This window comes from Eptesicus fuscus, chromosome 7 (assembly GCF_027574615.1).
Source record: "Eptesicus fuscus isolate TK198812 chromosome 7, DD_ASM_mEF_20220401, whole genome shotgun sequence".
Classification (NCBI taxonomy): Eukaryota; Metazoa; Chordata; class Mammalia; order Chiroptera; family Vespertilionidae; genus Eptesicus; species Eptesicus fuscus.
Genome location: NC_072479.1, coordinates 32874375 through 32887689, shown reverse-complemented (window position 1 = coordinate 32887689; position 13315 = coordinate 32874375). Strand labels below are relative to the sequence as shown.

General features: G+C 34.1%; 1 protein-coding gene across 1 annotated transcript in view; it reads left to right on the top strand.

Annotated features, from left to right (window-relative positions):
- PTPRQ (protein tyrosine phosphatase receptor type Q) overlaps positions 1 to 13315 on the top strand; it is a 210728-nt gene that overhangs the window by 156822 nt on the left and 40591 nt on the right. The window contains exons 31-33 of the mRNA XM_054719730.1: positions 821 to 979; positions 1469 to 1691; positions 4114 to 4187. Coding sequence (XP_054575705.1) covers positions 821 to 979; positions 1469 to 1691; positions 4114 to 4187 — 456 coding nt within the window. The remainder of the gene's footprint in view (positions 1 to 820; positions 980 to 1468; positions 1692 to 4113; positions 4188 to 13315) is intronic.

The window sequence follows — 13315 nt, the reverse complement described above, 5'->3', positions numbered from 1 at the left end:
GGAATGAGCTAAAGGATCAAGTAAAAAGATTTGGTTCCCTTTTATAGCTATGTGTCTAAGGCCATCTCCTCATGTGTAAAATTGAAGTAATATTGTCAATTTTATAGCATTATTGAGAGGCCTTTTAAAAAGATTTAATAAAGATGGAAAATGAAATTTGATTAAGCAACTCATTGTTTCTCAAACAATTGTTATATATAGCTATGAGATGAAATTAAACAAACGGAGCTTCTATAAATATTGATTTTGGAGATATTTGTATGCACTGATGGTAATATGTAAATTATCAGGGCACTTTTATAAATTATTCTGGTAATATCTATTAAAGGTTAAAAACACATATATTGTTCCAGAAATTCTGCTCTTGGAAATTTATTCCACAGAAATAAAAGGATATTTGGCATGGATAAACTGGGTGAGAGGGAAGTGCTGGTATGACCAGAATAGAAATTGGAAAACTAGCTAAAAGAACTAAAAGAATAAAAAAACACTAAAATAATAGTATGATTTAATGCACCTGTGAAAATTATATATGAGTGACAGCATATATAATTTGAATTTATTTAATATGTAAAGATAAGTCAGATGTCCAAAAATCACACCTGAGTCCCATTATTTCAGGTTAAGTCTCAAATATATAATTATACCACCAGGAGATAATAATTGCTTAATATTTGCTGTAACAAAACAAGACTAATTTATTTGTTCTTTATGTTTATCATCACTTTATCTGTAAATTCCCTGCCTGAAAAAAAATTTAAATGCTTATTTCTTCTCTTCAGAAACAAAAAAATCAATTATGATACTTCTTTGTTTACAGCTCCAGCACGACCAAAAACCAAACCAACCCCTATTTATGATGCCACAGGAAAATTGCTGGTGACTTCAACAACAATTACAATCAGAATGCCAATATGTTACTACAATGATGATCATGGACCCATCAAAAATGTACAAGTGCTTGTAGCAGAAGCTGGAGGTATCATTAAATATTAACTTATCCTGTTAATTTGTAAAGTATGAATTGCTGAATGGTACAGAAATTTCAGTTCAAAATTAGTAATATAAACTGACTCCTGATTAGCACAGAAGTCTTGACCTTAATAGATTGTCAATATTATCATTAATTATACTAAACACTTATGCTAAAATTTTTATAAAAATAGGAAAAGGCATAGTTAAAATATGTGATTTATTTATTCCATATGCCAGTAGGGTTGCTTTGACTTTGACAAGATGGATTATTGGTAACTTCTTTGGAGATGTGAACATTACAGTTACCCTTGACTGAGGAATGTTTTTTCTCTAGCTGCTTATCCAGGTAAATCAGCTGAATCAACCCTGGTGGTTCATAGAGTGAAAGATACTTCATTCAGAATTTCCTCATGCAATTATAAAAACTACTTATAAATTTGAAAATACTGTATATGTTACTTGTAATCAATATTCTTTTTTTTTCTGAAAATAGCTCAGCATGATGGAAATGTAACAAAGTGGTATGATGCATATTTTAATAAACCAAGACCATATTTTACAAATGAAGGCTTTCCTAATCCTCCATGTACAGAAGGAAAGACAAAGTTCAGTAGCAATGAAGAAATCTACATAATAGGTGCTGATCACGCATGTATGATTCCTGGCAATGAAGACAAAATTTGCAATGGACCTCTGAAGCCAAAAAAGCAATACTTGTATGTATAGTTTATATCTACCATGCATTGTATTGAGATCTTTCATTCCTCCATCCACCCATCCTTTTATCTTTCCAGTAAGCACTGGGCATCCATCATGTATTGTGACTTGATTTTTTAAAATATTTTTAATATATTTTATTGATTTTTTACAGAGAGGAAGAGAGAGAAATAGAGAGTTAGAAACATCGATGAGAGAGAAACATGGATCAGCTGCCTCTTGCACACCCCCTACTGGGGATGTGCCCGCAACCAAGGTACATGCCCTTGCCCGGAATCGAACCTGGGACCCTTGAGTCCGCAGGCGTCGCGACGCTCTATCCACTGAGCCAAACCGGTATCGGCAAAATATTTTTAAAAAATACATTTTCATTGACTTGAAAGAGAGAGAGGAAAGGAGAGGGAAAGAGAAATATCGATCGGCTGCCTCCTGCACATCTCCCACTGGGGACTGAGCCCACAACCCTGGGCATGTGCCCTGATTGGGAATTTAACCAGCAACCTCTCCTTGCATGGGAGAGCCTTCAACCAACTGGGCCACACTGGCCAGGGCTGACCTGAATTTTTAGGCTCTAGGAATGATCAACAAAGGATTGTCCTCACATTCCACAGACATATAGTTCTATAGGAAAAACAGACAAACCTAAACGTAATTATGATTTGATCTGATAAGTGACATAAGGTCAATATGAAAAATGTGCCCTTGGAGAATATAGATAGGAGGATTTGATTCTTTCTGTAGAGGACAATGTGACCAATGTAATATTTTGTATTTTTCACTCATTATTTTGCCTTACATGCTAATGTGCAGGTGTTTAGAAACACTATTACAGTCTTTTGGTTAATGATAACTTCGATTTACCTTGTTCATCGCAATACTTTTATTCTTTCATCAAACATCTGAATTAGTGATTGAAATCTTTGCAACTCACTTTAATATTTGGCATTTTGTAGATCACACCAATTGAATATCATATTAAAAATATCTTTACAAATGAAATCTATTTTTAAATTTTCATTAATTTTTATAAATGGTATTAGGTAAGGGTCCAACTCCATTCCTTGGTCTGTGAATACCCAGTTTTCTCGACACCATTTGTTGAAAAGACTGTTTTCATCTCTGGCTTTGTTAATTTCTTTGCTAAATCATTTTTTCCTACTAAATTAACTATTATTTCTGTGTCACAAGATGACAGATTTTTAAAAGTCTTGGATTATTTTATTTTCAAAATATAATTTTTTACTAGTAAATTTGAAAAATATAGCTAGTCTCATCTTGCCAACTAATTAAAGCATTATAAATTCTTTATAAATGTCTTAGGTCAAATTAGCATTGGAAAAATTAGAGAAAGTAGGTAAATTTTTAAAAAATGCTCTATCATCTATTATGAATTACAGTTACTTTGGTTACAAGGTTATTGCCTGAAATATAATCATTATACATATGATAGTTATGAAAATGGTATATCACAAAGTTTAATACTTATTCAAGTATTTTTATTTTGTATATTTTTCCAAAACAGACTCCTCATATAATCAATACAATAATAAGAAACTGAGAATAAAGATTAAATTATGCATTGCAATTTATTAATGTAAATTGGTTTTATGTTTTTAAATGCCTGGATGTCTATAGTTTTTAAATAAGGTGTTTTGGTTGTCTTTGTGGGTGTTAGAATCATAGAGTGATTTTTAAGATTGATTCTCTTCTGTACCCATTTTCTATTTCATCCTATATAATAAAGAGCTAATTGCTAATTAGACCAGATGGCGGAACAACCTTCTGGAACAACCTTCCATAATGACCAGTGGGCGGGGGGCGGGGTCATGGGGCCGTGAGGCAGCCAGGGCTGCGAGGGCCAAGCTCCTTGCATGAAGTTCATGCATCGGGCCTCTAGTATGTTATAAAAGCATAGGAAGTAAAAATATAGCTTTGCACACATAGATTTAAGAAACTTTTTCTTAATTACGTACATATGAACAAGATAAGTTCTATATGACAATTCTATATCTGGTTCACTGGTATTTTCAAAGGTGGACAAGTTACAGCAGTGTTTATGATTTATAGTTTAAAAGTCTGTTTGTGTAACACACTTTCACAGACTACATTATTTAATCCAAACAAATCTGTGAAGAAGGTAGATAATCTGCTTCAGTTGAGCTTCTGACTGCTTATGAGTCTGCCCAGATTCTTAATCACTCTCTCATGAAGTTCATGAAGTCCATGTCTAGGGTAATTATTCATCTCACATAAAGATAGTATCTATTTGTCCTGATGGTCATTGAATTCCAAGTCTACATCTTGTAAATTCACTTTATCTTAAATAAAAATGTTTATTTTAATAGCTATTTGCTAAATTATTCATAGAAAAAATCATATGGCATGCAAATTGCTAGTTTTAATTTTTATTTTATTTTATAGATTTAAATTTAGAGCCACAAATGTCATGGGACAATTTACTGACTCTGATTACTCTGACCCTGTCAAGACTTTAGGTAAGACATATTTTGTAGTTTACTCTCAATTCTCAACATGCTAATTACAGTGCAATGTTTGTAAATGTATTAATTTATGAATGAATGCTCTCAAGTATAAATTCATTTCAAGGTTAACTAACCTGATTAAGGAAAAATAGTATATTGTAATATTCTATTAATAGATGGAAGTTCCATCCATTTGAATCTGGACCTAGATTTTGAAATGGTACTAGTTCTATGCTGATGTGTACTAACATTATACCAAGCAAATATTTAATTGGCTGTTTAATATACAATCTTGCAGCAGAAGATTTTTACCTAATACAAAGGAAAAGGCTTATGGCAATTATTCTGAAATAATCCTAAAATCTAGAAGCTTACCTGTCCTCTTTAATTTTGCTTTTTTTCTAATCAACTCTTTCATGAGTTTTCTTTTTAATTATATGCACTCAATTAGGCCTGAATAAAATACAAATACAATTTAGTCAAATGCAAGTATATTTCTTCCTCCTCCTCCTCCTCCTCCCCCTCCTCTCTCCTCCTCCTCCTCTTCCTCCTGCTCCCCTTCTTTGTCATCACCATCATCTAACATTAAATCTTCTACACCAGACATACTTTCAGGTTCTTTGTATGTATTAACTGATGAACGCTTCACAGCTACCCTTTACTTTAGACCAGTGGTTCTCAACCAAAGTGATTTTACTCTCCAGGGACATTTGAGAATGTTTGGAGATGTTTTTGGTTGTCACAACTCTGGGTGCTGAGCTATGGGCATCTACTGGGCAGAAACAAAGGATACTGCTGAACATGCAACAGTGCATAGGACAGCCCCTCTCAGCAAATAATTATCTGACCCATAATGTCAGAGACCCTGTCAGGGGATAATGTTACCTCCATTTTAATGATGAGAAAACCAAGGTTCATATTAAGTAATTAAGTGGCTGGGTCAGGATTCTAGCACAGATTTGATAGCAATTACACCCCAAATAGAGTATTTACACCTGCATTCAAATGTTGGCTCCTCCACTTGAGAAAATAATTTAATTTCTATAAGCTTCAGTTTCCTTATTTGGAAAATGGTGATGACGGTATTACTTTAAAAGATTTACATAAAGCAACATATGTAAAGGCACTAATATTTTATAGTTAGAAAAAATTTAAATGTTTAATAGCTTATTTTGGGGTAGGCTATAATTAAAAACTTTAGAATTATACTTCCTTAGGAGAAATTATATCCCCTAAATTTCTCTGAGTGGATCCCAACTTCCAATTTGCACCAAGCTTTGAGAATGTGGAACTTTGTATGTTGCTCAGATACACAGCATATCATGAGCTGTAATAGATTTCAGTAAGAGTGGAAGCTGGATGCAGATAAATTGTTCTACCAGTTTCAGTTAGAAATTCTCACCAGGTTTTTAAACATTAATTGTATAGAAAGCCAGCTTCTGCAGGCTCCACTTAGTTAATAAAACTTTGGATCTTGAAGAAATCAAGAAGGGGCTTGTGACTTGCTACATGGATGTTTATAGAGGAATAACCAATTTCTTTGACTATTCTCTCTAATTTCATAAAATCACTGGTTTGGTTAATTGTACACAATATATTAACCATTTTAAAGCTTACTGATGAGACTTGGGATATTTAAATTGTGTTGAGTGTTTCTTCATTTGATAGGTGATTTTTATCACACAATGATACCACTGCAATAAATGCCTTGAAGGCATTAACATAATTTCCTCGAGATTACAGCATTCAGAGACTATTGCCTCCACTAACTAATGATCCTGGTGTGTTTACTGATGGAAGAAAAGAGTCAAAGACAAAGTGAATAGCTAGCAGTGCTGAAAAGAGACCTCCTTGCTGTGCTGTGCCTCTCATAGCTTGTTGGTTTCATACAGATTTATTTATTTTAATTTATATTGTTTTTTATCTTTTTTCTTGTATTTTTTTACTTATTGTTAGTATTACAGATGTCCCCCATTTCTCCCCATTTACCCACCTCCACCCAGCCCCAACCCCCCTTCCCTCTGGCCATCACCACACTGTTGTCTGTGTCTCTGAGCTATGCTTTGGCTAATCTCTTCACCTTCTTTTATCTAGTGCCCTCCTCTCCTCTGAGCTCTGTCAGTCTATTCCATGTATGCATCCATGCCTCTGGTTCTATTTTGTTCATCAGTTTATTTTGCTCATTAGAGTCTACATATAAGTGAGATCATGTGGTATTTGTCTTTGTTATTGATGTGAGGTGAGGACAACATATTCAGTCATCTGAGAGGCAAAGTTGAGATATTCAGGGGAATAGGAATGAGCATGAAAATCCATAAAAAAAGGAGAAAGCTGAGTATCAGGGACCAGGCTTATCTTCTTTCTTCCTTTCTCTCACAGACTAGGGTGTAGAATACAATAATTAACTCTAGAAAGTAACAGGAATACACAATTGGTTCTTGGTTCCTTTCTGGAATCATAACTACTACCACCCTAGTCACCCAGGTACTAATGCTTATGTGCCCTGGTAACAACAGCAGTCTAGAAGGGATGTTAAGATGTGGAGCAAAGGGCAGAACGCAGGATCCTGCCAAGGCCAGGGAGGAAGGGGCCGGTGAAACACAGACTGGATGCAGTAGGTAGAAAGGCACTAGGTTGGTAAGGGGAAGCGGCAGGGAAGGGTTTCATGTGTCTATGATTAAATTCTCAGAGTTCATATATTATTTGTAAGCCAGTGGCAGAAGGACAGCCTTTCAGGCTCCTCCTCAGAGTGGTCTTCCATGGGATCGCTTCTGATATATAGCAGCTTTGTAATAAATAGGCTTTCGCTCTGTAATGCTTTGGATTGGTCATGTGGACTTCTGCTCTCTAGTCATTTATAGATAGTAAAACAGTGACAGGCAGGAGTAGAGGAAATGACAAGGAGTGAAAACCTCAGCTGTGAAATGAGATGTTCAGATTTGGAGTATGAAGTGTACCAGTAGAGTAGACTTCCTTGATGACTAGCAAAGCAGTCCCGTCACTTTGCTGGTTAATGGAGTTAACAACGTCACTTTCTGTCCTCCAATCAGTTTTCTACCTGGCTATTGGATGTTATGATTCTGTAGAGATCAGATTTGCTGATAAGCCAGGCATCAAAGAGCTCCCCTAGAAATGGCCCTGGTCCATGATTTGACATTAATAAAAGGCCATTGAGTTATACAACTTTTCAGAAAAATAACATTGCCAAGGAAGATATAGTAGAACTCAAAAAAGAAATAACATTGACCATTTCTACAATAGTCAATGGGCAATGGAAAAATTGGCTATCATAATGGAGGCAAGCAAATAATAAAATGCATTAATATAATATCCCTAATGTCACCATAAGGTACAAAAGACATTCAAGTCCCTTTTTCTCTCAAATATGTCATGTATCAGGATATATAATGGCATTTGCAATGGGCTAGTGACTCTCAACATTCTTAACAAGCCTACTAAAGACTTATGCATGTCTGTGATCCCAGACTTCAGTGAAAGAAATATAGGTCCCATTTAGGTCATCAAGCCACCAGTAGATATATGTTCATTCACTGGCATTTCACACACCACAGACAGTGAGTTCTTAGCTGCGTTATCTATCAGTGAAATCTTCAGGATTTAAGAGCCTTTGCAAGGCTGTGTTTCTAAATTTGTTCAGGGCATATTATTCCAAGGCAGGCCATTTTGATAGTGGTTGCGACTCTCAGAAACATTATCATTCAGAAGTTAAAATTATGAACAAAAGAATCACCATAGACTGATAGACTAAAAGTTTTTTAGTGAAAGAGGCTGACAGTAGTGCGAGGGAGAAGAAGCAGGCAGAGCTTGGCTGGATAAGGATGAGTGGGTCTAAGAGGAGTTTGCACGTAGGGATATCATTATGGCCTGGAAGAATAAACATGGGAAATGACATGCACCATTATTTTAATCTTGAAAAAAATTCTTATAACTTAATCGATTTTTTTTTCCACTCAGGATTGAGCATTAGCATTTTTATTAACAAAATTTACAAGAATTCTTCTTAAACCCTTTTTGGAAATCCTCTATAGGCACATCAGTTTATGGAAACTGCTGGTATGCAATGTTTTGATTGCAAAGTTTAATTATAGAGAGTTCCTGTGATTTGAAAACCACACTCCTTTCTGCACCTTACAAGGCTTCATTAAAGCTGAATAAGATGAAACCTTAAACCCCATGGCAAAGGCACCATGTGACTGTTTTCTTCTGTCATAACACTTCTCCTTTAATTACTAAGCTAACAATGAAAAGTTCCAATATGCTCACTTAGAAACAGGGTCTGTATGTATTTTTGCAGCAAAATAATCATTCCCCAAAACACCAGAGATATAGGGGAGATTTTTATTATGTTAAAGAGATAGTGGTAATGTGGGGGTGAACCTCATAAACTTTGTGGTTAGACAGTCATATTTCAGGCACTTTTGGCATATATTGAATTTATGTGACAGGTTAATTACTTAAAAAAGTAACTTCTGAAATCTCATTTCCAAAATGAGAATAATAATACTCATCTCACAAAATAACTGGGAAAGTAAATCTGATGAATAAATGAATTAATGTGATAAATGTTTATTAATAAAAATACTAAACATTCTTTATTTATGTACCAAGATTTTTCTTAGTGTTTTTATATATGACCTAATGTATTCTTCACAACCCTATAACATGATCTTCGACAAATAGATTATCGACTATTTATTGGTAAAAAGTATGAAGTTGGCTCTTTAAGAAACTTGCCCAAGACTATTGAGCTAGGAAGTCGCAGCACCAGCTTTTAGACCCAGGCAGTGTGACTCCAGTCAGTGCTCTGCTTGTAACCACTGTTACCACGTTGGCTGAAAATCGTTAAGTGCCTCAGGAGCTTTCAATTTCATTACTATTGGTGAGGTTTCTGCTCTCACAGACTTCCTGTTCTTGCTGTACCATTTTCTCTTCTCAACGTTTTAAATGATTTCTAGCTGTTCTCTTTTCATCTTCTTGTCTTAGCTTTTGAAGTTAACACTCACAGGAGTATGCTTTATTCTTACACATAAAGATACAATAATTCCTTTATTTTTTTTTTAGCAATGAATAAGTTAGACTCTTCCTACATTCTAGAAACCACTTTTAATATTTTGTCATTGTGATGTATGAAAATAACATTTGCCTAGCTTATTTTAATTTACATTTCTTGAATTATGAAATTGAGTGGCTTTTCATAAATTTTTGTGTGGTATTAGAATATCCAGGATGACTAAACCAAAGAAGTACTCCTTAAATTTAATTTTGGTTAAAAGAACTTGAACTTGTTTTCTTTGGAGATTAATAGCAATATTAATAAGATCATGTAACATGTTCCTATGTCAAAAGCCAGTCATTATAAAGCTGATAAGCTTTATAACCAATTTAACTTAAGCTTCTTAGAGATATAAAACTGGCTTAATCTGATATATATACTTAGATTAAATGATGATAATTACAATCAAAATATAATACTGATGAGAATTTAATTAGTACTTCATAATTATGACTTAATTACAATGGTATGTTTTATTCTACAAATACAACATAATTTAATTTGACCTTTTATAGAATCTTAAGTCTAGTGAGGAAATGACTTGTGCTTATTCCAAAAAGATTCATGTCTATATTTTTAGGTAAAATAATTCCATTTTCTATGAAAAGATTTATAGAAGTGTCTTCATTCTGTATTGGTAATGCTTTGTGCGTACATGCATAGCAATGAATCAGAATCTGTTCTCACAGTCATGGCACATTTTGTCCTTTCCTAATGGTACTTTTTGTAATACATGTGCCCAAAGGATTACACATTGTTTATTAATACATCATATGTCATTTCCTCACTTCACTTGGCTGGTGCTTTGAAATAGTAATCTAATCTGGAAAAAAAATTGTAGTCTATGAAATCATTTTTATCCCCACTGAGTTCTAAAGTCCAGTGATTCAATATTACCTGATAAAGATTCCGCATTCATCTTCACGTTTCCTTTCCCAAGCATATCCAATTAAGAGTCAGCATGTGAAAATTCAATCGAGCAGACCGTTCACATTTTTATGTATAAAGAAAGGTGTATCTAAAATACTTTAGGAGCTACATGCTGCTTTAGTGTCTTCTAAATTGTGCCCATGATTCTAGAAAACCATGAAACTCTGATAACGCTTTAACGTCCAGTGTTCATTTAAATCTACCATGCAGAATCGCCATAGGAACCCTTTTATATTTTAACATTTTATAAGCATCAATCCAGGGGAAAAATATGAAACATTAAGCCCTGCATATTTTACAGATAGTTAGCCTATTTTATCACTCAACTTTAATACTTTTTTACAGTAAAATTATAAATCACATAAATTAAAATTGATTATAATTTTAGTAGTTGTCTAAAATAAATTATTAAGTTGTACATTCTTATTTGTCTCAATGACTGATCTCCAACCCCCCAAAATTAATATTTATTTCAAAATCAATATTTTTATTCATTTGTAAATTTCACAAATATTCATTGAGCATTTATTATGTGCCTGGTACTATTTTCAGAACTTGAAAAACAGTTTTGGATAAAATAAAGTCCCCTGTCCTCAGGGAGTTTACATTCTGGACAGATAATAAACAATAAGGATAGTAAATAAATGAATTATAAGGTAAATTAAAGGGTGATAAGGGCTATGGAGAAAAGAAAGAGTAGAATAGTATGCAGAGGATATAGAAGAGAGGAGGTAGGAAGTGAGCTAGTTATATCTTTCAATTTTAAATGGTGCTATCATAGTTTGCTTGGGCTGCCTTAACAAAAGACTATAGACTGGGTGGCTTAAACAACAAAAATTTATTTTCCCACAATTCTGTAGGCTAGAAATGCAAGATCCAGGTTGCAGTCAATTTGGTATTGGTGAGGATTCTCACTCTGACTTGTAGAAGGCCTCCTTCTCACTAAAGTCACATGCCTATTCCTTCGTGTGTGTGTGTGTGTGTGTGTGTGTGTGTGTGTGTGTGTGTGTGTGTGTACAGAGGGAGAAAGCCAGCTTTCTGGTATCTCTTCTTATAAGGATACTAATCTTATTGGGCCTATCAGATTAGGCCCAACTCTTATGTCTTATGACCTCATTTAAACTTCATTACTTCCTTACTCTAAATGTATTTACCCTCGGGCTTATGACTTCAACATATGAAGTTTGGAGGCACCTAAACATTCATAAGAGGTGGTCAGTGTAGGCCTCATTGAGAAGCAACCCTTGAAGATAATGAAATGGCTTTCCAGGCCGATATACAAGGGAGATACTTTTTCGGCAGGGGATGAAGCTGATGCAAAAGCCCTATGTCAGGAGTGACTTGGTGTGTTCCAGAAACAACAAGGAGGACATTCTGGCTCCAGAGGAGTGTACAAGGTAGAAATTGGAGGAGAAGTCAGGGAACCAGAGAGTTAATGAGGGACCAGGTCAAATAGTCCATTGGAAGGACTTTGGCTTTTCTCGGTAAGAGAGGAGGGTTTTAAGTAGAGAGTTAATGTTTTAAAAGGATGACTCTTGCTGCTATGTAGAGATAGATGGGTAGAAGACAAGGGAGGATACAGGGAACTTGGGTGTCCATACAATAATTCACATAAAACAGGGTGGTAGCCTGGATCAAGGATGCTAGCAGCGGAAATAGTGAGAAGTGAGTAGAGCATACACAAAAGTTTTGAAGATTATAATGAACCACCCCAAAACCTACTAATTAAGTTGAATAATTTTAAACATTTTGCCATATTGTTTTATTTATGCATTCATTCTTTTATTTATGAAGCATTTTAAAGTAAATTGCAGAAGGAACCCTGAAATAATTTACTATGTTTCTCTAATAACTACATATACATTATATTGTCACAGTTAAATAAATTAACAATAAATCCTTGATATTATATAATACTGCATATATTTTCAAATCATCCTTTGGTATTTTTCTTTATAGCTTGTTTGAATCAGGATCAAAATAAACAGGTCACACATTATCTTTGATTGTCTTATCTCTTAATCTCTTTTAATCTAGAAGAAACTTCTCTTCCCCTTCTTTCTCCCCCAATGACTTAGACTCATTGAAGCAATCAAATAAGTTGTTCTGCAGGAGGTCCCATATTCTGAATTTTCCAGATTACTTTTGCTTGGTAGGATTAACTTTTTCCTCCTTTAATATTTTCTTATAAGTTAGAAATTAGATATAAAGGTTTGAATATTCACAATTAATGATTTTGGCAGGGATATGTTAAAAGTGTTGCTGCCTAGATCAAAATACCTCACATCAGAAGGTGTATAATATCTTGTTGCCACATTTTCAATGAACTTTAATTGATCAGCAAGTTTAGTAGTAGTGACAGCATAATCCTTTATTAGAAAGTAGTTTTTTCCTTTATTATAACCATAAGATAATCTGTGGGGTATATTTTTGATTCTATAAATATCCAATTTCCTATCAACCTAACTCATCATTTAGAGATGCACTTATGATGGTTACCTGAATCACTTATTTCATTAGGAATGTAATATTGTGTATCTAATTTTATTATTCCTCCCATAGCTTATTAGTTTCAATAATATTTGAATGTATGGATTTTTTTATATGTTGACTCTTTCAATCAATTTCAGTTTCTATTTATTATAAAGTTTAAATTGTTTCTTCTTTGGCCAGTAGGAATCTCTTCAAGAGGATCTTTTGTTCTTATATCATTAGTCTTTGAAAGCTTCTCAGCGTTCTTACCCCATAAGATATGTGAATTCCTTTTGTTCCTTACTACCACTTTGGAATTATCACCCAAGTTTTCTAGTTTCTTTTAATGAAAAGAGTATATAACTTGAAGATAAAGTTAACAGGATTTCCTCAAAGATTTTGCATTTGTTCTAAGAGAGAGTCAGGTATGACTGTAAGGTTTTGGGCCTGAACAACTGGAACAGTGAAGTTGCCATCAACTAGAGGCAGAAGGATGCACTTGAAATAAGGGAAGTACAGGAGATTAGCTTTGGAAATTTTTATTTTTTATTTTAATTACACTTCTAGGAGGCAATTGGTTATACAAGTAAGTTCACTAGGTAACAATTAATAGTCAACATCATATAGATGAAGATTAAAGCCATGAGGCTGGGTAAGCTCACCA